The 27,101-nt window shown below is 40.2% G+C and overlaps 1 protein-coding gene across 1 annotated transcript in view; it reads left to right on the plus strand.

Moving 5' to 3' along the window:
* The window catches only part of lig1 (ligase I, DNA, ATP-dependent), a 65,005-nt gene that overhangs the window by 26,343 nt on the left and 11,561 nt on the right, over nucleotides 1-27,101 (plus strand). Inside the window, exons 17-23 of the mRNA XM_040014381.1 lie at nucleotides 826-941; nucleotides 4,642-4,737; nucleotides 10,438-10,548; nucleotides 13,202-13,273; nucleotides 16,536-16,680; nucleotides 17,259-17,341; nucleotides 19,155-19,307. Of these exons, the coding sequence (XP_039870315.1) occupies nucleotides 826-941; nucleotides 4,642-4,737; nucleotides 10,438-10,548; nucleotides 13,202-13,273; nucleotides 16,536-16,680; nucleotides 17,259-17,341; nucleotides 19,155-19,307 (776 nt within the window). The remainder of the gene's footprint in view (nucleotides 1-825; nucleotides 942-4,641; nucleotides 4,738-10,437; nucleotides 10,549-13,201; nucleotides 13,274-16,535; nucleotides 16,681-17,258; nucleotides 17,342-19,154; nucleotides 19,308-27,101) is intronic.

Here is a 27,101-nt window from a genome sequence, read left to right on the forward strand (position 1 = left end):
TTGGTGTGTGTTTATTGATCAATTCAGTGGAGGTGAGTCAGTTATTTTAGTTAAGTCGTTTATCACAGAAAGATAGAAGATACCCTAAACTAAGGATTAGGTCCCAATTATACTCTTGTCAGGCTATTTGTGATAAGGAGACTTGGCACCAACGTAGGAAATTAATACAAGCCACCATCTGAACGATACTAAATTGGGAAACTAAATTGGCCGTTGTTGGTCAGTTAGAGCAATCTAGCCGCTATTTTGGCAGGTAAATAATTGTTCTTCAGGGGCCTGTTTTGTTCTGAAATGTGAGATAGTTAAAGGAGCTGGTGAGTGTTTGCATAACACCAGCCAATTTGGACAAAATGTTGCAGTACTTTCATATTGGGCTTCTTGCTCTGTAAGCTGCAATTAAAGGAATTTGTTTGGTATATTTTCATTATATCATGCTATGTCTGCTGCTTTTGAAGCTTAACTTAGCAGCACAGCCCAAGGGAATGTGAGTCAGAACGTTAATATTGAGGCCAAATGGGAGTACAAACAAACTAATTTCGACTGTGGTTTTGTCACAGAAACAGTTGTGGGTGTGATGCTGATGTGTCATGTGGGAATGTGTTGTTGAAGCCAGTTTCACATTTTCTTGGTTTATTTTATTTAAATTTTTTGTTGCAAAAGGATACGAGATTCTTGGAACCAGAAGCTCTGTTAGCACTAGCCCTCCTAGTGTTAGTCTTTCTCTACACAAGAACCATAAAGAATAGTCTTCGTCTGGTTGTTTTTAGCCGTTTTTTAGCCGTTTACTTACTCCAGTTCTCCCACTATTCACCCTTTTTCTTCCAGGTGTACCACTGAGACCCATGTTGGCTCACCCAACTAAGGGTGTTGGCGAAGTGATGAAGAAGTTTGATGAGGCAGCGTTCACCTGCGAGTACAAATACGACGGGGAGCGTGCACAGGTCTGTGTTTGTGCAAAGTGACAGAGTGCAACTGTTTGTTTTTCTTGTATTTGGCACCAGACATATGCCTGCTGAATTTTGCATGCATATAGCTTTTGGCTGTGTTCTTTTGAGTATGAAGTATTGCTGTTCTGTGACTCTCACTGCCTGTTCACTTGACAGTGTGTATACGTGTGCCTGTGCCTATTCTTTTAAGATAAATAGTAGTGCTGCTTATACCTTGGGCCTGTGGGTAGAGTGAGCTACTTCTGCCACTGTGGGCTAGAGGGGAGGAGGAGGTGGAGGTGGTGGATGGGGGGGAGATGAAGAGACATGAGGCAAGAAGGTAGAGACGGAGAAGACAAGAGAGATCAGAGAAAAAGGGAGTCCAAACCACAACAGGAGAGAAAAGAGGGTATGTGGAAATTTCGAGGGAGACGTACAGAAACGCAGCAAGAGAGAGATTGTAATGTAAACCCCTCCAGCTGTATTGTTAATTTTGGACAGTCATGCCAATAAAGTGCCTTTGAACTGAGTTGAATTGAGAAGAAGAAAGATGAAGAGCAAGAGGGAGAAACAGAAACAGAGGAACTGGATGCGAAGAGGGAGCGAGCCGGCGAGCAAGCCGTATGACGTCCTCTTCTCTCTGGCCTCACTGCAGTGGACTTTACCTTAAACGGCCAGCAGGGGGACTCACGATTCACTACTCAACCTTCTGTCTGTGTGTGAGTGTGTTTGTGTGTATGCAAATGATTGTGTGGTCAGATATTGCAGCCAACAGAAAGTCAGCTTTGCTCTGTATGACAGCTGAAGAAAAAAAAACTGTAAATGAGCAAAATAATTAGATGTCCCTGTCTGAAGGTTAAAAAATAAACAAAATCTGCAGATATCCTAGGTAGTTAATTTGAAAAATGGGGGTTAAACACATGTAATGGTTAGAAAAGAAATGAGCTGAATAGAAGAGACGTCACGAGGGCAAAAACGTGGACAGTTGTTGTGCTAATGTTCATATCTCTGAGTATTAATGAGCAACAGTTTCAATTCGTTTGTGAAATATCAGTTTGAGTTTGAATCCCTAAATTTATCTAAAGCTCATAATGTCAGTGTGAACAGACATGCAATAGATGTTTCTACTAGAAAAGCTAAATGACCGTATAGAAAAAGTGACTGTTGAGTGGATAACTTGGAAGCATGTGAGTTAAGCCACACATGGCCCCACATACACTTGAAAAGAGAACAGACTACACCTGCACACAAGACAGAAAACCCAAAGGGAACATTTATACTGAGAGAGTGTGAGAGATCAGCCTGACGATGAGCTGACCCAACTGTGTGTGTGTGTGTGTGTGTGTGTGTGTGTGTGTGTGTGTGTGTGTGTGTGTGTGTGTGTGAGACAATGGCTTATTTGTCGTCATTGCACTCGACACAGTATGGGAAACTTCAAGATATAAGGAGCAACAGTCTTTGTCTCTCACCTGCGTTAAGATCTTGTCTGTCATTCGACTAACTCAGTTAGCTGATTGGCAAATGCAGTGAAAATAAGTTTATTACCAGAACAGATTTTCCAGCTGAAATGGTAAACCCACTGTGGTTCATTTCCCTTGGTACTAGTACCAGTCAGAAAAACAGGCAGTGTTTTGCTCCCTAGGATGTTAGAGGCATTCAGTTGTCGCCCAGCAGTACAACACAAAGGCTTTTTATTTATCTTTATTTGGCGTGTTTAACAACACAGCAGCAGTATACTCATGGATACAGCCTGGTCTGTACTCTGTGTATGGCTTATTTAGTCACAAATACAAAGCGGTACTAGTACAGATGAAATGTTCTACAGTTTTACTCCATGTTTATGCACGCTACTGCCACCTCAAGGCCAACTTTACCCTGCGTTCCAGCTAAAAGGTCTGACTGGGAAGTCAGAATTTATGACTTTGTACTTCAAATGGAATGTAGCATTAGTTTCTTAAAGGGGAACTATTAGACTTTTCCTTATTTTCTGAAATATGCATACTGTTACACTGGTAGATTTTCATGTTAAACATGGACATATTTTCAAATAATGAGCTCAGTGTATGCACAAGTAATCCCTGTGAGCCTAAAGCCAGGCTTCAGATTCTTCTAAATGCTCTATCTCAAACAGTTTAGTCTACTTTTGACTCTGTTTGATGTTAGTGGATCTCCCTATATCTCATATCAGGCACACAGCTATAGCTGAGAGTGCAGGAGCCCCAGAAGAAAGCTGGCTTAAAGGGAGACGAGCTAAAACGGCTTGTTTCATACGCTGGATTAACTGAGCGGCTGCACCTAAACAAAGGATAAAATAAATGAAGAATATTGTGAACTGAATCAGTAAAATATAAATATAAAGCTACAACTTAATATATTTCCTCTGCATCATCTTTTTTTCTTTGTTTTACGTGACACTTGAATCAAACTAGACTGTCTTGCATTAGCAGAGGAGCAGCTGCTAACATTTTCCACATAAGATGTGTTTATGCACATTATGTGATGACCTGCAGATAACCCGTGTATTGGAAGAATTAAGAGCCTAATAGACAATTACTGTAGTTTTGTATATGAAGCACAACACAATAGTAAAAGTAAAACACAAGCCATTATGTTGCATATGTAGACAGCTGGATTGATTAAGCTAAGGTGTTTATCCTGTTGCATGAGATGGACTGCTGAAACACATTATGTGTCAGCGTAGCTGTCTTGTGATTTTCTGCCATTTACTTGCTCATTTGGTCATTTCGGTGACCTGACAGTTAATCCATTAATCTAGAAAATAATTGGGAGACCAATTGTTGAAGCCTCAGTTTAATGATCACCCCTACACTAGGTAGGAAAAACCTTCTCCTCTGAGTGACCATAAATGTTGTCAGCTGTATGTTCCTTGAGAATACATATTTACATAAAGATAGTCATTAGTCTGGAAGACTGAGCCGATTACCGGAATAGATTGACAGAAAACTGGTGCTAATTGGTCAGGAATCCATCCTGTGTGCATGTATGTATTGATAATGCTTGCATGATTTCATAATCTTACTGTGTGGGCAGTTGCTCTCTTCATTCCCAGGACTTATTTCTTCATTCTGTCCCCAAAGCTCCCACTTAATTGGGCAAAAGGAGCATTTGAATTTTAAGTAATATCAACTAAAGCTTGGTGAGCTGGTCTTACTAAATGAATTGAAGGTAATTTTAAATGATTTGGAATCGGTAAAAATCTGACTGTGAATGTTATCGTGTCTATCTTTGTGTATTTAGTGAGCTGCCTGTCCCAATCAGAACACTTTTGCACAAGAGATTTTAAATGTATCTTCTGCATAAAGAAGGATAAATGTAGCAGGCACCTCATGTGTAGACTGAATGTTTTCCTTTAAATATCCTGTTAAACAACATAAGTTATGATTTTATATTTGCCCGAATACGTTTGTCCTATCTGACACTTCAACTATTATACTGTTATCTTGGCATAATAAGAGCCGGTAATGAATTCCACCTACACATGCATCTCCTGTGGTTAGTTGTTAATAACAATAGCTGTTGTTCTTCCTCCTTGAGGTCCATGAATTCTTTACAAGTCGATCCATCTGTATCTGAATGCAACATCAAGTCTCTTTTTGTTGTTGTTGTTGTAATTTTACATGTTTTAACCAACACATAAATCATGCCGTTTTGTGTTTATCTATTTTATTGCGACTTTTTTTGTTTTCCTCTACAGATTCACATTTTGGAGAGTGGCGAGGTTCGAATATTCAGCCGCAACCAGGAAGACAACACCAGCAAATACCCAGATATCATCTCCCGCATTCCCAAGGTAAAACACTTCCACACCGCAGCTCAGCCCTTTGGGAGAGAGGAGAGTGTGATTGTCAAATGAGGCCTTTTACAGCGTAGCGGATAACAGCTGAACACATTTATCCTGCTCACTGCCTCGTCACTTTGGTGGTTCTTCTCGCCTATCTCTCATCTGTCTCGTTTCCATGTGCATACTTCTCCTTTCTGCCTTAGATTTGTCACAGTTGGAAACCCCTGTTCAGTTTATTTGTTCTTTCCTGTCCTTACTCTCCCTGCACTCATCGAGAGCTGCTGCTGGCCATTAGATTTCTTTTTTTGTTTTAAATCTACTGAGTTGTCCACTCAGGATGGGAATTTTAACCAGCTTGCCATCTCTCTAATAGATGTCAAAAACACACATTGTTGCAGTTTTACCTTTAAATTTCAGCCGTGGGAAGGCTTGCCAAATTAGTGAGGATCTGCTTGAGTGGGGAGTGAGAAAAAGAGCACCACTACCTGAAACTTTGGCACTTGGCCTGAGGTTATCTGAACGTGCTCACTGCTTCAGTGCCTGCTGAGTGTGTTTTTCTGCTGTAGTAAGGAACTGCAGTCAAGTACCAAATGAATCTACATCAGTTTGCACTCTGCTCTCATTTATTTGGTTTTCAAGCCTTTTGTTGGATGCACAGCTATTATTGAAACGTCATTGACATTAAAATAAATTCCCATCTGGTCTGTGCTAATTAGAGCAGATTATCGAATCAGATGAATTCTCAGAATAGATGTGTAATATTTCTAATGGGTTCCTGTGCAAGAATTTATTAAGACGTTATTAATTACTAGAGCTTGTTAGTGGAAACAGGTGGTGTTTCTCACAACAAATTCAGGGAAAAAAAAAATGGCAACACAACACCGGTAGCAAGAAAGCAAAAGAATCACATCATGTCATAATTTTGGTAAGTATTTTAGTTTGCAGGTCAGACTTGACCTTTTGTAGAGTTCACACTTTGTTTCCTCATGTTGAAAGGTATTTTGTGGTGTCAAGGTTGTCATTAATTAGATCCTAGACGTATTTTGTTGACTTCAAGGGGAGAATGCGAAGATGCAGACCTGAAGGTTGCAGTTGCAGGTCAAACATGCAACTAATTTTCCAGTGTATGACTCATGATGGTTCACAGAGGTCATGTTCCCTCCGGACGTCAGTACAGTCAGCCGTTAATTATTCCAACCTGTGAACATATCATCAGGGAATAAGCACCCCCCCAAATCTAATCAGTGTCTTGTGTTAAACTGATTGGCTCTTTATGTGCGGCTGTGTTTTGTTTTTAAATGCCTCTCTGAGTTCATCCCCGACTAAATCTGTGCTGCTTGAGTTTAGTTTCACTTCTACATTTTATCTATAAGAAGATATTTATAACATTTATCAATGATAATATCTTATTCTTTATTATTTTGCTGATAGAATCCAAATTTGTTTTCTCTAGAGCAGAAAAAAACTGGACCTAAAGAGGTTTTTAACCCTTCAGCCACAGAAAGCTGAATTTCATCATCACTCCACCTCGTGGGTGGTGTGGACACCCAAGTTTGTTATCATGATTACTCAAGAATGAGGTGACGTTGGATTTTAAAATTGATACAATAGTTCCATCTACCCAAATCGCAGCGACCTCGACCTCAATTTCATGGTCAGAGGGCAACTTTTCAGAAAAACTTTTAGGCTTTTCACATTTTTACCATAGATGCATTTACTAGGAGCTTGAGGGTCAACACCAGCAGCCATTAGTATTTTTGAAGTTGATACAGTGGGGTAGTAAAATTGTTGCTCAGCTTCAATTAAGCTCATTTGAGTAACTGAGTTTGACCATCTCCATTACGTTCATGCTGTTTATGCTTCTTAAAACATTTTCAGTGGTTTGTCTGACTAATAGTATGACTTGCTTTGTTGTCCACAATATTGAAGAAGTTTGTGCTTCCGGAGTCAAATTCCTTATTAGTTTGTTCCATAGGTCTAACAAGCAGACGTGTTTGTCTGCATTGCATTTCTGCACTTCATGGTAAAAGCTCGCTAACATATCTGGCTAGTGTCCCCATCTGGTCCCAGGATACAGCTTCTGACTCCAGAAATGTAGCATGGCGTTGTCCACGATGCTAAAGTTAAGGTTTTAAGAATGTTGAGCCAAAACCAATGGCTGATGTCACAGTGCCTTTACCCTCCACAGTCTATGGTCTGAACACAGTGTAGGAAAAAAGCTGGTGTGCATAACCTCCACTTCCACAAGTTGGACAACATTGCTCAGCTTTGTGCAGCCTTCAGACAACCATGTAAAATTCTGGTTTAAATGAAATAGCAAGTTTGGAGGCATATGAGCTTGATGAACTGGACAGATTGGAACCAGTTTCCTAGTTCTCGATTCTCATCTCTACAATACTTCTTTCCCATCGACTGTTGGCTGCGTCTGCCAAATCAATTTTCCTGTTGACTCCTGGGGGAGCATAGGTCCGCAACAACACCACGCCAACGGACTCTGTTCTGGGTTGTTCTCTTTAGCTGGGTCCACGTCATTCCGACGGCCTTCACTTCGCTCTCGACAGATCTTCTCCACGTCTGTTTAGGTCTCCCCACTGGCTGCGTCTGCCAACAGTTGATAAATTGTCGATGTGCTTATACTTACTGACAGGTAGTTCTAACTTGGGACACAGGAAACTTGTGGGGTGTAAAGGGTTAAACAATAACAATATTTGTATTATATGTTATACTTAAGACCACTTAATTTACACTAACTTGCTTTACATAACTTCTTGATATCCTCTTTCACATTCAATGCTTTCCAACGACGGGGAACTCTCACGTCTTTGTGGGTTTAAGTCACAACTGATTAACTTCATCCCTATTCAAATGGTTGAAAGCTGGCTGAGAAGCATTTGCATGATGTTCCTATCTTTCTCTTCTTTCATTCCCTTATATCTCCTTACTGTCAGTTTTCTAGGAGACCCTTTTCACTTCAGACAGTTTGACTCATCAAGCAGGAAACGCTTAGGTGGAACTAACATTAACGGCTGCTCTGGTCCATTAAGTAGTCGAGGAAGCCTTTCCAGTCGGTGTACAGTAACAAACCCCAGACCCAGCTCATCTAAGTGGCATAAAACCACCGTTAATGTTATCGATTATATATTATATTATTATGTGGTTTTCCTGTTTTGACATGTTATATTGTCAGCTATGAAAAAGATCTATAAAAAGTCTAAAAAATCCAAAAAGAAAAGCTAGCAGACTGCTGTGAAAGAGCTTTAGGGATTAATTGTGTTATTTAAAATAAGATTTTTTTCACAATAAGATTAAAGTTATTTGACCTTGTTTAGTTTTAAGATTTTAGAGCTGTTCACATAAACTAGCACACCTCTGCCACATGGGAGGAAAGTAAAATCTCTTTCCTCATCCTGCTGGACAGTAGCTTTTTGCCAACATGACTCAAATGATAGCTCATATCTCACCTCAGTCAATCTAACCTCTGTATCCCATCTTCTCTCATAACATCTGCACTCTAACTTTCCCTCGCACCGACTTTCATCTTTCTGATATTTTCCTCCCTTTTTTTTTAATAACTTTAAAAGCTACACGGATCTTTGTCTCTCACACTCACCTTATTGCTCTCTCCGTCCACTTCCCTCATGTCTGCCTGTCTAATCATTCCCCGCCTTTCTTCTTCATTACGTCTTGATGATACTTGTTCAATTCTTCACTACTCCTGGCTCGCTCTCTTCTTTTTTCCCCCCACCTCTCTTTCTCCACTCGTGTCTTATTCAGCCTCTCTTCCTCTCATCTTTTTTTAAGCTTTGATACTACCTGTCTGCAATTTCACCTTTCTGGTCTGCCTCTCTGCCACTTATACCCTTCTCCTCTCACTCCCTCTACACTTCTTACGTATTTGCTCTCGCTCTCTCTTCATCGCCTGTCGACGATCTTGACTGGTGCCTTCTCTCACCTTTTTTGTTTTTGCCTTCGGTTTCTTCTCATCCCTGTCTCCCTTCTCACCATTTCTTTCGCACCATTTTTTCTCCCTTACTTTTAAAACATTTTCTTTAACTCTTTTTTTTTTTGGTTCCTTCCTCCCTTGCTCCTCTTCCTTCGCCTTGTTCTCTTTGCACTCCCCTTACCAGCATTTCATGGATTATTTTCAGACTTTTTCTCCTTCTCTGTCACCTTTCTTTCTCACCATTATTACCTCCTAAATTGCAAGAGGAAACAGACATAGTGTTAGATTTTGGCGTCTTTGCTTGATTATTTGGATGACTCGAGATAGATTTGAGTGATGACATTGCCTTTCTATCTTTTGAAGTAATTTTCCTTTTTATGGGTTTGTGAAGTTAATGGTTCATAATTTAAGATGCTGAATTTCTTGCGCTTTGAAAATGGCTCATGTTGGTTATGTGAAGTTTTTGTCTCAGAAATTGATTACTGATCATTAATGTGGCAGACAGTTAATTAAAGAAAATGCTTAGATAATCATTTACATTGCCTATCTTGACATTATGATTTCATAGCAGTGTGTTTGTGTGTGCCAACACACTTGGTGAGCACACTGAGTTAAACTTCAAACTAACTCAGGTTGCCTGCATGGAGAAGATGGTTTGATTAGATTATACAGCACCTTGCTGCATTATTTTGCATTTTAATAAGGGAAAACCAATTTTCCCCAGGCTACCACAGAGCCTTAAAGTTTCAAATTATGAATTAATATTAATACATTAATATTAATACAGATCCATTAATTAGTAATTAATTCATTACTTAGCCTAATAACCTTATGAGGAGAACTGATTGTGTTTGATATTTCAGACTGTTTGCAAACAAGCTGTTACCTCTAAAGTGTCTGTTACGCTTAGCTTTGATTAGGTGTCTGATTACCTTTCAGATTTCCTTCGCTAATAAGTTCCCAGTCTGATTCAGATTAGAAATGTAGACATTTCGAGGTATCCTACAGGTCCCCAAATTGACCAGGAAGTGAGGGATTAAAGCCTCACACACGATTTGGTGGCTCAGCTAATTAGCAGCCGCTCAGTTTGCTCAGTTTGATCTTGGGATTCGGCTGTGATGGTCAATATAATCTGCCCATGAGCTAGACGGTTTATCCGCAGCTTAAACCCTATCAGTGTCTTCCTGCACAGGGAAATAACTATCAGCTGCCAAAGCCTTTAGTTAATGCAGAAATGATAAACAACAAACTGCAGAATGTTTCTGGTGAAGCTTTTGACCAGATGTGGGCGTCCCACCAAAAGAGGGGACGTGCTTAACAGTTTGGAAACTGTCTGAAAAGAAGAAAAGACTTCAGTTATAAGACATGACTGCTCAAGATAGCAATACACATGTAGGGCATAAAAAATGCTAATGTGCTGTCTTCCAAAGCATTTGGCAACAAATTGGGGGCAGCTGCGGGTCCTGAAACGACCTGAACATGTCTTCGGTATGATTGCCTCTGTATGAGACTCAACTTGGCGCTTTTCAAAGACATGAACAGAGTTTGAATCTCTAAGTTTGTCAGAAGATTGAAAGTCTCATTGAAGTAAATCCAGCAGTCTTCTGTTTGCTACAGCAGATGTTGCCTATATGCAGTCTGGCTTTTTTTCCCCCCTTCATCTATAAAAAATCTTTCTCATCTTTCTCATCTCACTCTTGAGCGCAATCTTTTATCTTTTTGTTTATCTATTTTTCTTTGTTGCTCTGTCATGGTTTTTCACGCAGGTGAAGAAGGACTCTGTTGTATCTTGTGTCCTGGACTCTGAGGCGGTGGCCTGGGATCACGAGAAGAAACAGATCCAGCCCTTCCAGGTCCTCACCACCCGTAAGAGAAAGGTATGGACAGAGCGGGATGTAATAGGGAAGAGGAAAGGGAAATAAAATGGCTGTGGTGTCATAAAGGCAGAGAGTAGGAGATAATGAGAGGAGAAAGGAGGAGGAGTGAAAAGGTTGAAGAGAGAAAACAAGACAGAGATAAAGACTTGAAGGTAGAGTAGAGCGAGATAATAGTGTGAAATGATCCGGCAGACTGAGGGTGATGGACGGAGGAAAAGCAGACAGAACGAGGGGGAGACTGATAAGTAGGAGAAGGAAGAGTCAAATGGATCGAGAAGGGTGGTGGTGGTGGCTGAGATTGCAAATGTCAGCAAGGTGTTTATTCAGTTTTGATCAGACTAACGGCCTCTTTCCACTACACCAATCACATTAGAGTGAAACTGCTCTCTTTACTTTCTCTTTGTATGCATGATGCCATCCTTGTAAATTAGGAAAAGAGAAATGAGGAGGAAAATACAGAGAACATGGTGATGGAAATTGCTGAAAATGATTATCTTGATGACTTTTTCTTTTCCTTTTTCTTTTCCTTTTTTTGATACTGTTACTGCCACCATGAAACTATGATTATTTGTAATGACGGTTTGATGCACATACTGATTGTTTTGCCCTTCTGGCATTCTGTAACATCTCAACTGCTTCAATACCACAAGCACGCTTCCTGAATGAAATATTTCTGCTGAGGAGATGAAACCAGATATGCACTAATTAAACATTATTAATGAGCAGAGAGGAAAGTAATGAGGGTGTGAAAAGAAGAATTAAAGAGAGAAAAATCCTTCAGGTTTAAAGATTGCGGTGTTTTTTTTTGTAATTTTTTTTATTTTTATTTTTTTAGTCGTTGCTGTTTAATTCTTCCATCCAGTCCTTATCAGATCACTCACAGAAGTTTGGAGAACTGAACCTGCAAGTCACACTTTACAAAATTATCTAATCTGACTATCTTATCTATCTAATTAATAATTACCTGAAGGAAATGTTGATGAAGCTGAGTATGTATTTCATCATGAGCTTCTTGTATGTTGGTGACAGATGGATGAAAGTTAGTTGCAGATGGAATTTGGCACAGATTTAATTTAGTGTCAGTTTGTACTTTAGTACTGACATAAATTGGTAGGTTGATGGGTTACATAGTTAGTTGTTGTAGTTCATGCCTTAAAAAACCCCATAAATCTTTAAAATCACCATGCTTAGGCTTGGAGGGGGTAATTTAGGCCACGTGGGCAAGTAGGCTTTCAGTACACTGATGTTAATGATCATGATGATCTGTTTAAAACAACAGTAGTTGGCTTGAGAATAAACTTAGGAGGCAAAGTTTGTTTGAAGAGTGTTTCATACTTAAAATAATCAGATGCCTTTATGATCAGCTGTGGTATTGATGTTTTCTTTTCACGTATATACACACATTTGAACAGTGGTTTTTAAACTTTTTAACCTTATTTTGAGATGACTTAAGAATATTTACTTGGAAAGGTTATATTCATCTGAAATACATAATGACTATTAATGAAGTATCCCAAATAGTCAAACTGTGGCTTGTTATCAGAAGCCATCAGTTGAGTCCCGGTGGAGTTCCAGTTGTTAGTTAAGCGAAGTTTATTATCTTTATCAACGCTGACTGATCAGCCTTTTCTAAGTATGGTAGCACAGCTGAAACTGTTTCTGTTGTGCATCAGCCTCTGTGGGTTCAATTACAGTCCAAAAAAAGAATATTTTTATAAAAGTGGTCAGTGATTTTGTTTTAAGCCTGCCAAAAAACTGAAGATTTCATGCTGCCATGGGCACTGCTCCCTTCTCAAATTCGCACAGTCTAACCAGAATAGAAGGAGAACTGGGAGACCATAATGCACAACTGAGGAAGAGTCTGTAGTCTCAGAAACGGACACCTCACAGGTCCACAACTGGCAGATTCATTAATGGTAGCCATCTGAGTCAGTCTGTGCCGCATTGCACTTCTTGGCATGTCACTGCCATCGCAGAAAACTGGGATTGTTTGAAATCAGGAGTTAAGAATGTGTATTGCTGTGATTGCATGCAAACAAATGCTCCTGAAATCTCCTCTGGAAAGTTGCTTTATTGTGCTACTAGTGGTCAAAAACTGCACAGGGGTACCCTTTTAAATTTTAATGATGCAACCTGATTTCATACATCACTAGTTTGAAACAAGCTAGTATCTAATAAAGAATGGGTTCACAGACAGAGTAATGGATTTGTAAATCGCTTGTGGAGCCTCATCCCCGGAATTCAACATTCCTTGGGTTCCATCAGGGGTGTGCTGGAAACCCAGTAATAATGTCGAGTTGGGAAAGTAGAAACCAGCAGGGGTAAACAAGGAGTGGAATAAACAGGATGAGGTTCAAGAAAGGTGAGAGTAGGAGAAGGAGAAGCAGAAGAGGTGAGTGAAGTGAGCAGAGGAGCAGGAAGTAATAGGCTGAGAGAGGGCGAACACAACAGGGAGGTGTGACGCTGTTAAGAGGAAGACGGGAAGGCTGGGTGGTTAACTTTCAACACGAACGGGGAGAGAAATCAAAGAGCTCTTTGTAACAAGTCCCAAGGTTGGTTGTAGCGATTTGTGAATAAGATGCGTCTATTTGCATATTTTTGTCAAAGGGAAAAATATTAAAATGTATCCATGTGTGTTGATGTCTCCCTGCAGGATGTGGATACATCAGAGATCAAAGTCCAAGTGTGTGTGTACGCCTTTGACCTCCTCTACCTCAATGGCGAGGTAAGGCCTAGTGATGATGAAAATTTTTCCCAGAGATCTCTTAAAACGCTCCTGTTTTCTTTCTTTAAACCGCTGCGCGTGTTTATTGTTTGTGAGTACCCGCGTGCTCGTCGCCCGCCAAGTTGCCAGCATCGTCCCTGAATGCCAATGATGCTGCTTCTGGAGGCCGTAACTACATAATGATTGTAATGCTCATTGTAATTCCGACGGGGTGTGTGTGCGTGTGTGTGTGTGGGTAGGTGTGTGTCTGTCTGTCTGTCTGAGAGTGTATGTGTTGTGGGTGGTAACTGTGACTGAGTGTGGGATAGAGTATATGTTTCTATCCAAATAAAGCTTAGTTTTTAAGCACATTTCTTAAGACTGCTAAAGAAAATCCTAATTACTGTTTCCATCTTCCGGTGCCATGTGAGTTTTCCCAAGTGGACAGAAACAAAATTATGTAATTAAAAGACCAATACTGTCTTCTTAAGTTGTGCCATTTCATTGCTACTTCCTCCTAATATGGCATTTATGCAAATGTGATGAATTATTTTTTTCTCTGTATATGCATGCTTTGTCTTCTTTATGGCTGTTGCCCTTTATTTATTAATTTCTTTTTTTCTTTATCTCTCTCCTCGATTAATTGGAAACATCCAATTGCCTTTGCCCTATAGTCCTTGTCATTGCTAACACTGTTGTTGTCCTGGGAGGGTTTTTTAATGCTATTCACACCAGCTACCTCCCCTGCTAAGGCCTGACCAACCAGCAAGAGCTATTAGTCAGCAGTCGCCACCACACAGGACACCAAGGTCATGTCCTTGGTGCTATTTTTTTAAAATTATTTATCTACTTTAGGGACCTAATATTACACATACACTGCATATGCTCATTTTGTTGGGTTCATATTTTTAAGGCAAGAATATAAAAGGAGGGAAAATAAATAAATTTGTGGTTTTAACGCACTGGGGTAAACGGATTTGTATGACTCATACAAAGCTTTCTATGAGCACTGGCTGGCAGCCGTACAGCAAACTACTAGTTCAAGTCCAGCTTCATCTGTCTCATTATCCTTTGAGATTTCTCTCCCTTGGTGGATTTGAACTTGCTCTTTTTATAAATCGGTCTTGATTCCATGTAGTGACACAAGTCCTCCTGAGTTTGAACACAAAATACTTCCCAAACTTCAATTTATCACTGGCAACACAGCCTCCATAACTCTTGTGCAGAAAGGAGACAGAAGAACGGCACAGAGAATGGAAAAAAATAAACTTCGTAAAGAGTCACAGAAATTCTCTCTTTAGATAAATGTAGATATATTTGTAGATATGGCAGATTGGCAGAGGTCAAGGAGCTGTTGACAACTAGGCTAGAACTTCTCGCAATAATGGATATGAATTAATATGTTGTTTATTTACAAATGGGTATGTTCACTCTTACTATAAAAGATTTACAACCCTGTGGGGCACTGCAGGCATGGCACTTAGAATGAACTAACTGTAATAATCTACAATTTGCTGATGAATTGTGTTGACTTGCATTTAAGTAAAATTCAAGAATGTTGGAGGGCTTGAACTTTTTTTCACCTTCTGAAATTGGGCATGCTAGAAAAAGTTTGAGAACCCCTGGTGTACATGATGAAATGATAGTGAATGTAGCACCAAACTTGGCCCTTTAAAGTCTTCTCCCCCCTCTTGCTCGCTGCTATATATTCTTGCAAAATACCAGGTGCATGTCCAACAACCTCTATGTCAGAGCACACTTCAGCTTTGTATTAATGGATGTCACCGTGTCACAATATGCCAAAGTCCTATTTCAGAGCAATGACACGTATAAAGACAAGAGCATCATTAAGGATTGGCATTGCCTAGCTGTTGTGCCAAGCTACTGTCAGAGTGTATAAATCCATGTGCTGCCAACTACAGGCAATTGACACATGTCAAATGACAATATAGATGTAAAATTTACCTCAATTATAATCAAAAAGTCAAAAGTAGACATAATGTGAAGATGTTTTTAAAAAAATGTAATTCCAGTCAAAATCTGAACTCCTAAGGGTATCAGCTTCCCACAATCTTTTGGGGTTTCTGGTCAGACAGAAATTGCAGCAGCATTTCAGTGCTGCGACTAAGCTGAATAAAATGAAGCATTAAAAAAAACCTTGCAGTGTCATCATTAATTGATGAAACCTGCATCTGTTGACCTTTAATGTATTGTCCTCTTGTCAATGCTGTATGTGGGTGCTTTGCTGCTTTAGCCAAGTGTTGGCTGACTTGTGATATTTAGGAGAATATGTGGCCTTTTCAGTTATTTTTAACGGATAAATTAAACTCTAGTAGATGGTTAGAATCATCCTCACAAAGAACGTGTGGAACGAAAGGTTGGCTGTGCCGTAGCGTAGCTTGCACCAAACTCGTTACGTGTCTCTACCTAGAAATGTTGTGAACCAACTTTTGTAAAACAAAATGTAAAATGTAATAGGCTGTAATTATTTTGTTAATGCAAAAGCAGCAGCCTTTTGGTCTGCCAGTATGACATTTCCTTGTTTTCAGAGCTCCACCAATCTGTGCGTAGACGGTTCTGTTTTCTGAGTTGCAGTAATTTCAGTAAAAGCAGTGATTTTCAAATAAAGCTCACACCTGTCACCTCACAGTTTTTTTTTTGTTTTTTTTTGTCAGTCAAATGAATTAAAATAAAAGTTCAGTATCAGTGAAATTCCCCCCGACAAAATATAGTTGTTCAACTTCACTCCACATTTTCCCCTCCTGCAGCCCGCTGGCAGCAGCCCTCCAGTTCCCTTACAGTTTGAGGAAAAATTGCAGTAAGCCTTTGTTTATCTCATACAAGCTTCAATCGCCATTGATTGTGGAAAAGTGCATATATGTAAGTGTAAAAGAAAGTCAATACTGTAGCATAGAACAATCACCGAAGGTGTAATTGCAGAACGTTGCAGGCTGCGTCGGCCTCATTATCTGCATACATTTCGAGTAAGGGTATAAATCGCGCATAAGACTGTATGTTCTGCAGATTTAAGGCTGCTCGTGTGTGTGGCTGTGCGTGCACATGTATACGTGTGGGTGTTTGTATGTGTGCCCAAAGCTGCCGTGGCTGTGTGTCTGTAAGTATACTCTGAGACTGTGTGTTTGTGTATGAGTGGGTAGATGGTTGAGATGGCATTTCATCCTTGTCATCGCAAGGCTCCGAGCTATAGAGAGAAAATGGTTGTAATGATACAGTTTTGCCATTTGTAATTGTGTATGTGTTTCTGTGTGTGTGTTGTGTTTAGTCCCTGGTGCGACAGCCATTGTGTCGGCGTCGGGCTCTACTGAGAGAAAGCTTCTCAGAGGTGGAGGGAGAGTTTGTGTTTGCCCGATCCATCGACTCCGACAACACCGACACCATCGCCGAGTTCCTGGAGCAATCTGTCCGAGGTGTGTATGTGTGCGTATACGTGCTGGTTAGATGGAGACAGGCTTTCTTACTTGTTTTCCTTCCTGCTGTCTCTTTGTGTCTCATAACTTTTTTGTGTGTGCACCGACTGTGTACTTTTTTTCCTCGCCTGCTGTCCCTGTGCATCTTGAACCTTTTTGTGTGTGTGTGGGTGTGCTGTGCGAGAGATTCATTTCATTTGTGATTTTGTGTGAGGGCTTTGTGTGTAGTAGTCGTCCTTTCCCTGCATGCCGTCCCTTTGTTTGGCGTGTGTGTTTGTTGTGTTGTGTGTTTGCATAAGAGAGACAGGACTTGTTAGTTGTGTAATTGAATTTTCTTGCGTTGTGTCTGTCTGGCTCTGTTTACGAGGAAGCACATAGAGCTGTGTTTCCCGTGCGTCTCTTTGAGTTATACGCCGGTGTCCTTGTCCACTGGCTGTCTTTGTGTCCTCAACCTGCTTTTGTTTTGTGTATTTCAAAAGAAAACAAAGACCTTTTATGTATCTGAAAGATAATCTCTTAATTTCCTTTCTGCGTAGCAGGACTCGTGAGTTGGAGTATTAATCTGTTTGTGTGTTTAGACTCCTGCGAGGGCCTCATGGTGAAGACTCTAGAGAAGGATGCCACCTATGAAATTGCCAAGCGCTCTCATAATTGGCTCAAGGTGTGTGTTTATGTGTGGTCATGCGCTTCAGTTTTGTTACCCATTAATCATTTACATTCACGTCACACTGCCTAACAACTTGGATGTGCACTTACCCTATCATAAAGTTATGACACAAACACACATATATAGAGTGACTATAGAAAGACCATTATTTGCTTCATGGTATGCTTGGAAAGCCCCAACATTTGCCAAGTAAAATGCCAAATCGTACTTGATTTAAAGGTAAAGCCTTCAAGGTCATCTTATCTTGCACTCCCCGGAAGTCCCGTTCTTACCCTGAACCGCAGACAAGCCCAAAACAAACAACTTTCACAACTTCTTTGTCAAACTGACATGACTTTCAGTCGTTGGATCAGTAATGGCGATGAGAGCTAAGACTCTGGCTACAACCCAAGCAATTTTTAAAGGTTTCCACTTGAGGAATCTGCAGTTTTTCAAGCCCACAGGTAATATGTCAGATGTAGAGTACAATCAGAAGCTTGCTGATTTGATATTTGCTGTTTATTTTTGTTTTGTTTATTTGCTTATGCCATCGTGAAGCAGCCATCATCTGTCTTTCCATAATTCAAAAGAATCGCTGCTCAAACTGGAAACGCAATGATCACCTAATTGGTCTTCATCCAAAAACAGTTATCTTCTAATGAGTCCAAGCTGTGCTCAAGATCACTTTTGCCATTTTACAGGCACTTTCCTCACATAACCTTCATGCACACGATTTACACTTTTACCAAATTCTTACTCCTGATCTTTTTAACAATATTTAATAAAGCTAACATAGCTTGTTTCTGTTGGGTTTTTCATATTCAACAAACTTACAGAAATGCCAAATTATTTATTAGCACATGTTGCATGATCATGGAGATGAGCATGATCATAGATGAGGTGATCATGTTGGTTGAGACCTTAATATTACTAATTATACTTTTACTATAATACTAATACCAATAATGACCAATTCCATGAGATGCTAATGAGGAAAATGAGTTACTATGTCACTGATTTCTAAGTTTGATATTCACATGCATGTGGACTGTGACTTAATCTCTAATGGTGAGATTTTCAATGCCTAGCTCTGTTCAAGTGAAAAGATTAATCAGAAACATGAACTTTGCAGCAGCATCTGTAAGCACGCAGCATACCTAGACAGCCTTCGCTCACCAGATTTGCCTTCTTGAGACTTTTTTGAGACTTCCTTTTCTCCAAAATGATGGTCAAGTTTATTGAGCACCATTTTTACACACTGGAGAAGTTCCAGTATACGTCATACAGTAGAAGCGCAAGAACAAGGGGAGGGAACGGGACTGAAAGAAGGTGATCTCGAAATGCCTTTAACACCAAAGGTGTGCAGAGGTGCACGATGAGACAGCCTTGAAGGGAATATCTGCCAAGTCGAAATCACGTTTTCGATTTTCAGCATCAAAGTCTAGGATTTTTTTTATCAGTACCTGGTATTCTAATTACAGACTTTTTTTTTTCTCAGGTTTCTGCTCAGAAATATAAACACAGATAAGTGTAACAGATTTTGAATTTGGGTTTTTTTTTTCTGCACACCAAAGTTGATTACACTGTTGTTTAAAACGGTTTCATCCAAACTGAGTTTGAATTTCTGGAGGACATTTTTAAACTATCAGGTTTTCAACTAATTCACGCAGCATTCAAAAACTGTGACGGTTCATACACTATAATTTATTTATTTTTACATTGCAGACATTTAAAGTCGCATATTTTATTTGCCTGTGTTGAACAATGACCAAAACTTGGGGTGATTTATACATGAATGTATTTCTCGCATGCTGTTATCCTCCCCCAGTTGAAGAAGGACTACTTGGAGGGAGTTGGAGACACAGTGGACCTGTGTGTGATTGGGGCCTATCTGGGGAAAGGAAAAAGGACAGGCACCTATGGGGGCTTCCTGCTGGCTTGTTACGATGAAGAAAATGAAGAGTTCCAGTCCGTCTGCAAGGTGTGTGTGTGTTTTTTGTCTTATGTCTATGTAAAAAAAACATAGGCATCCTGTAAGGAATATCTGCGCTCTATAAACATCTTTGAATGGCCTTGCATTCCTGGTGTTCCACATTAAACGTCTCCAGAGACACTATTTTAATATTTTCATCCAGAACAAGTGTGTCAACATTTCCAGGCAGCTGTTGAGTCCTTCAACTCAAAATGTTAATCAGTGTAATTAAATTTTGACCTGTGGCTTTTGATGCATGTAAACGTGTGATGTGTGGGAGGATAGTGAGAAAAGGTCTTTAATAGTGCAGCTAATTTTCTGCTTAAAGATAATTAATTTTGACATATTTTATTGTTTGTCTTCTGTGCAATGCATATTTCACATCTTTGTATTAAGGTGCTCTAGAGTGTGGAGTGTTAATTAAGTGCGAAGGTTTTTCTGTGTGTATGTGTGCTGCTTTTGCCTCTTATGTGTGTGGGAGCTGTGTTTGTGAGTCTGTTTCGTGCTTTGAACTGTCGTGCTTCCCCTCAAATCCGAGTTAGAGGAAAATCGTTGTGTCCACAAGTGTGGAGGTGTGACTGGATGCGTCTTGGAATAAGGTGTAAGCATATTTTGGAACATGCGTGACCACTTCAGTGTGTGTATTTGTATGTGTGTGAGATAATGACAGTGTGAACAAGTCAGAGTATCACTCCAGCACAGAGCATAAATTCAGCCTCTCCTCTGTCCTCCTAAAACCTTTCATCTCCATTTTTTTTCCGTCTCTATAACTTTTATGTCTTTATCCGGAGAAAAGGGATTTAGAGAGCAGCGAACACACACACACACTCTTTCTACAACATTTACTTACACACATTCACACCTGGGAGCTCATTGGTACAACCGCAGCGTTTACGCTTTTGGCCCATGAGATGCTCCAGTGGAGCCGATGGAGGTTAAAGCGACCGTTAAAGAGCCACGTTAACTTTTCGGGCAATGCTGGTAGTTTTCTCTTTTTCAAGCTTTTTCATCTGTAAATGGAGTTCATATTTGAGGTCACTATCCTGAGTAAGTACAGCCAGGCAGATGTACAGTGGGGGAAATAATTGTTTGATCCACTGCTAAATTTGTAAGTTTGCTCACTTAAAAAGAAATGAACAGTTTGTGATGTTTGTAGTTGTTTCATTTTAATGGGGCGAGAACATCAACCAAAAATCCAGAAAAAAAAACACGTAAACGTTATAAATTGATTTGCATGTCAGTGAGTAAAATAGGTATTTTGTCCCCAATCAAAACATGATTTAGTACTTGGTGTTTGCCAGGGAAAATCTAATTGATTCAGAGAAGGCGAGGGAGGAAGTGCTGTGGTCAGATGAAACCAAAATCAAACTCTGCCGTATTTGGAAGAAGAGAAATGCTGAGTACGGTCCTGAGTATGAACATTGTCCTCACAGATAGGCACGGAGGTGGAAATGTTATGCTTTGGGGCTGTTTTTCTGATAAGGGTACTGGACGGAGCCATGAAAATCTTGGCTGAGAGCATCTTTACTTTACCCAGAACACTTTAATGGGTTGTGTAACAATGACCGGCATATCGCTTAACATATTGCTAAGGCAGCAAAGGAAGAAGAAGCACATTAAAGTCATGGAGTGACCTCTGCAAACCTCAATCCTATAGAGAATCTGTGGACAGAGCTGAGGCTTTGATTTGCCAAGCGACAGCCAAGAAGCCTAAAACATTTATAGACTTTCTATAAAGAAGAAAGGGCCAAAATCCCTCCAGATATGTGTGTAAACCCACTGACTAACTGCAAGAAACATCTTCCCGCTGTGCTTTCCAACAAGGTTTTTTCCAAAAAGTACTGTTTAGTTTGGGAATCAAATGCTTATTTGAGTCAGTGATGTGCAAATCAATTTCTAACTTTTATGTAATGGGTTTCATTTTCTAGACTTTTGGTTGGTGGTCTCTCTATTTATTAAAATGAAACTACCATAAAAATTAAAGACCATTCATTTCTTTGTAAATTGAACAGTTACAAATTCGGCAGTGGGTGAAATAATTATTTCCCAAGCTGTGGATAACAAAAGATGGAGGGAAAATTGTAGAAGAAGTCTGGTTTTTAGCTCTTCATTGATTTTTCTATCTTTTCTTTTGCTCATGTTGATTTTATTTGTAGTGCTTGAAAATCCTTCATTTTTAGGAGACTTTTTCAGTACATTGTCAGTAATTCTTTGTTTTAGTTTTCCAGTTCAAAGATCCAAATGTCAAAAATGCTGAATGAGCCACAGAGGTGACAGGTTTACAACTATCCTGTCAGCTTGGCCCGCAGCGTCCAGTCTTGCTCATATGTTTTAATCCTCCCAACTCTTACTCTCACTTGTTCAGAGTTTGGCTAATTTCAGATCAGATAAAATCTCCAACTGTGTATTGCACTTGCCCCCGTTTTATTTGAGCTCATTTATGTGAAGAACAAACAATTACATCTATAGCTTCTCTTCTCAGAAGGAGAGGTACAACACACACACATCATGCCCTTGTGTGTCCTGGCTGAAGAAACATGTATTCACACCTTTGACCTGTGATGACATGCGTTCATATAGCCCCTCTCGTCAATCATCCCTCAGTTCAATAGCTGCTCTTCACCAAGCCAAGCTGCGGGGCGGAGGAACCTTGTGTTGGACCTCGTTCCTCTCCTTCAGGGAACAGAAGGTACAAAAGTAACTGTCTGTTCCCTTTCAGCTGATTCACTCCGTACAACACATATAGTATGGGACATATATACATGCCCTGCAGAACAGCTTTTGAACTGGAGTTGGACCACCAGCATCTTAAGGACAACATGAGCTGTAATGTACAAACGATAAAACCAAACAAAAGTGTGCGGTGATGCCCAACTAGCTGCAGCACAAATATCACCTACAGTTACAGCTTTAAAAAGAGCCTAGGAGTTTGCCCTGGTGGAATGAGCTCCTATACCCTGGGGCGAAGCGAGACCCTTGGTGCTGTACGCCGGTGAGAGAGCTTCTGTAATCCATTGGGACAGCCTCTGTTTACACAGAGCTCTACCTCTGGCTAGATACGCAAAGCATGAGCTCGATGAATCCAGCTGTGACGTGTGGAATCTGTTGTGCTTAGACAGCAGTGTTGCAGGGCCACCGGCACCATGGTCGTGGGACAGGGCCAGATAAGCAGCCAGGGACGGCTCCATGTATCGTCCATAGTGACCGTGATGATCACTGTTGTGCATAGAGAAACAGCGTCTCAGAGGACAGGAGAGAACAGTAGGTTTCTGCTTTCCTTGCTTCTGTTTAGCATCCATACCAAAATGCAAAGCAAAGCACTGCACAGGAAGACTCTAAATTGGCGCCTTGCGGGCAAACTACACACCAACTGTGCGGTGGAAGCTAACACCAACAGGGTTAGTTAAACTAACTTAAAGCAGTCAGACAACAGAGATAACTAGGAGTAGGTAGTTATCCCAACTCAGTAGAAATGTTTTTAGCGAGATGACGAGGATAAGAACTGAGGGATGACTGTGATGACATGGGGTATATGTGTAGGCGGGGCCATACGCATGCTATCACAGGTCATCCACTTTAAAGACATTAATACAGGTTTCTTCAGCCAGGACACACGGGGGCGTGATGTCCCATACAATATGTGCTGTACTGACTAAATTCTCTGACATGCAACTTGGCAGTTACACTTTGTGCTTTTCTAAAGTCATGTTGGAGCATCACCTCCTCCATGCACAGTAACTTTAAAAATATTTTTAAAAATACACAGGGACAGTCTTCAAAAGCCAGAGCCAAAAACTGTATAACTAAGTTGCAAGCTGACTGACTGATGTTTTGGCACTTATTGGGCTACTTGTTATATATCAGGCTTGGAAACATTTTGGACTTTGTAGGCAGTGTCATTCATTTTCCATTTTTATTCATGTTGACACATAAAACATGGGAAAGAAAGATGTAAGTGTTGCTGACACTCTCACAGACGTAAAGGCTTAACAAAGCCAATGTTTTCTGGACAGATGCCTTTTTTTCATTAACAGTAAATTTCAGCAAAAGTTCTCAAAGACGAAGGGCGTCATTTAAACCATGTTTACAGAGGAGGCCCTTCAGTTGACTGAGGCAGTCAGGCATTACTTTAGGTCACCTGTGTTTACAGGGTCTTTAGAAAGTCTTAAAATGACTTTAACAAGTAATCAAAAGGCCTAAAGATTATTAAACTGTCTTAAATTTTTTAGGTCACCATGAGAATTTTCACAACTCAGTGGCACTATTCTTGCCTCAAGGACACATTAGATCACATATAGCTGCATTGTTGACTTATTTTTAGGTTCCACTTCAGAAGGAAAGTACCAAATCAATCAAATGACTCATTTAACTGTCTTTGGTGAACAAATGTATTGATATCAGCCTAACCAACGCCAAGAGAAGTGGGGGTATTGCCAGTGGTGCAGCACCTCCAATTGCAAAAGGAAAACTGGGGGTAAAATAAATAAAAGTACTTTTTGTTTCCCCCTTATAAAAGCATCATGGTTAAATGACGTTACTGGACATCCCTAGAAGTGGTGCATTTTTCAAAATTAGCTATCAGCCAGTACCTCTCACTAGCTAAATGTCCTCATGGACATTTATTGTCTAAACTTCTGAGCACCAAGTTGAAGGTCAGGCTTTGGCTTATGAGCTGCCGCTGTGCAGTTTAACGCTGTAATCAAGCAGTAATTTCACAGTTCTGCCTTTGTTACCAAAAGGGTACTTATAAATTTGGCTCCATATTTTGATAGGTTTTGGTCAGCAGTGCACAAATAGTTTTATTGTATGTCTTCACTGCTTTGTCTTAACAAACCTCATAGTATGACTGATGTGTGTGTCCGTCGTGTGCAGTTTACTTAGTGTTCTGTTGTGTGCAAGCCACTGTATTTTTTTCTCGGCTGTTCTGAGCGGTTCAGTTCAGTTTTGGGTGTTCATTCGTGTCTGCTGGTTGCAGGACTGACAACCTTTGTAACACACTACAGCACCCCCACCTTCAAGGCCCTTCCCACGGCTCTAAGCGAAGTGTCTGACTGTAAAACAGTCTTAACGTTTTTCCTGATTTCTTTTCCGCTCATTTCCAACTTCTTTAAAGGGCATTTAGCTTTTAAAGGCTTTTTGTTGTTTAAGATGACCAACGTTAACTGTGGTTAAGCTAGACTTGTAGTCAAGACCGTCTAAACCAAGACCAAGAGGGTATCGAGACCAAGACAAGACCAAGATCGTTCTCGAGACCATCTTATTAGATGGGTCTGAAAGTCGTGTAACGTGTTGAACTTGCATTTCAGTTTGAGCAGCACTCAACTCCTGCAGTTGTTTTTGTACAATGAAAGAAAAAAAAATACTTCAGATCATGTTTCCTGTCTGAACGTCTCACGTGGACAGCTATGTTCAGTAAAACTGGAGTGTACATACTTTTTCACATGTGTACGAGATGAGTGAGCACATGGAAACACGCCGTTAATCTTTTCTGCAGTTGTCAGTGTGTGCCATGTGACTGCAGCATCCACTTCTCCTGTGTGCTGCACTCATCTTCCTTTTGCTCTCCAGTGTCAGCTAAACAACAAAGGAATAAATGTTTTGTCTTTGACATTGTACACTTCAGTAACCCTCTCTGTAGCCGAAAGCAGAATCTAAACCACATTTCCATCTCCCAAATGTAATTTCACCTGTATGTCCTATGAAGTGTCCTTGAGTGAGCAGCAGATTTGGGAGCAGTGCTGCTGCTGTGGACACACAGTTCACACATGCTGCTGTCACAGAGAAGAAAAGGGACACTAATGAAATGGAAGGTGACAGCTGAGAGATACATTTAGCTATTTACAGTCATTTAAATGATTAAAACAAGTGCTTGTAAAGTAATTATGCACAATGAGAAACCAGCACTTATACATAGTTAAGACTGACTCAGTGGTAATTTGTTAATGACCAGTACTGAAATACTGTAGTATTGAGGAAAACAAGATCTAAATCTCAGTCTTCTCCACTTTATGTCGACAGTTTATTAATGTAGCCTTTAATCTGCTAGGTTTTTCTAACAAATACTGGTAGTTATGTCAACACGCATCTCATTAAATGATTGTTTGTTGAGTCTGTCTCTGTGAGCCCATTAAAATACCTTAGAAGTGTATTTACAGTTTGCAGTCTTTGGCAGGAGCTTGATATTAGGCAGGCAGGAATGACTCAGAGCAGCAAGCTGAGAGGTTTTCGTCAAAATAGAAAAATAAGAAAGCGTATTGGAAAAGAAAAGTGCTGCCAAACAAATAGGACCTGAGCCACACAACCTTTTCTCCACCATGAAGAAATTGAAAACACACACACACACACCTCACAAACGCAAAATTCCCACATACGGGAGAAAGAAAATAGGCATGCAGAGCGTGCAAGAGACGAGGACATTCATGCACAGCTGTCAATGTTTAGTTTTGGATCCATTTTTATTAGTTTCAGTGTTTGTTTGTTACTAAAAGTAATATTAGGGCTAGTTGTCAGGGGCAGGATTTAGACCATGTATTAAAAATACAAACATTTTGTAAAAGCATTTGACATACAGTCGGTCTCAATGAACCGATGCCTCCTCGGGCATGTTTGGCAAGGCGAAAACTAAAGAAAACCCATAGATTTCCATCTATTAACTCTGAGCTATTCAGTCCATCACAGGGCAAATGTGGATACAACCACATGTACCCACATCCTCACAGATGGTCACATAAGATATATTAACTTTCCAAGCATGTCTTTGTGGGAGGAAACCACAGGGAACCCATTCAGCCACAGTGAGCGCTCCATACTCCCCTCAATTGGATGGGGCATTCCCAAGCAGTCGTTTGAATCAGGAATTTTCTTGCTGTGACCGTGCTAAGTGCTTGTCCATGTTGCTGCTCATGTACTTCATTTCCACCTAAGTCAAGATTTTTCTTTAATCTTCTTTGGTTTTTGTCAAGTTTTAATGAAATATATTTTTTAAATTTGCAACATAGTGAGTCAGTGGGCTTGCAATGAAGCTCACAGTGATCTCCCTGTGTTTTGAGTTATAAAACCAAAAATTAAATCATCAAATTAAGAGTGTTTGCATAATGTAGTGGTTTAAATATTTATCTAACAAACAAATCCCTCTGTGGCTGTGACAGGAAGGGCATCCAGCATAACAATCGGGCAAATCAAACATGTGGACCTGGCTGTGGTCATCAAGAAAAGGAAGCTCAGCCCAGAACTACCAAAATAGAATAATTAATTTTGCTTCGTCGTTGTTGTTGTTGTGTTAAAAAAATGCGAATGTTTGTGAGCATTGCTGTTTGCTTTTGTTAACTTGCGCACATACCCTTGTATTGATTGGATTAAGCTGCTGGGAGACTCTGATTATCCACAAAACAGACTAGTTGTACAGTAATTAGCTTACCTCTACTTCATGTGGAACAGGTGCTCTTAAAAATACATTGCAGTCGGCTTGGTAGAAGACTTGGCCAGCACAGATAACAAATGCATGAACACATGCTTGGATTAACCTCCAAATCTTCTTGAATGCTACCTTTAAAACACACAGTGAAGCCTATCATGGAGATCTGCAGAATACATGCAGATCTGTAAGCTGGGAAATCCTATATTTGCATGACACACCAGCCTGTTTTCCTCCCCCCTTATTCATTGGGTGATTCTTGTGCCTCAGCAGGCTCAGGTCTTTTGAGAGGTGACATGTTGCTTAATGTGAAGTAGGCAGACAAGATGCTCGTGGTGTAGGGAGGGATTTTCTTGCTGTTCTCTGTTTTGCAGCGTGCTGCCAAATGT

The sequence above is a fragment of the Simochromis diagramma genome, unplaced genomic scaffold (genome assembly GCF_900408965.1).
Source record: "Simochromis diagramma unplaced genomic scaffold, fSimDia1.1 OVJJ01000205.1, whole genome shotgun sequence".
NCBI lineage: Eukaryota > Metazoa > Chordata > Actinopteri > Cichliformes > Cichlidae > Simochromis > Simochromis diagramma.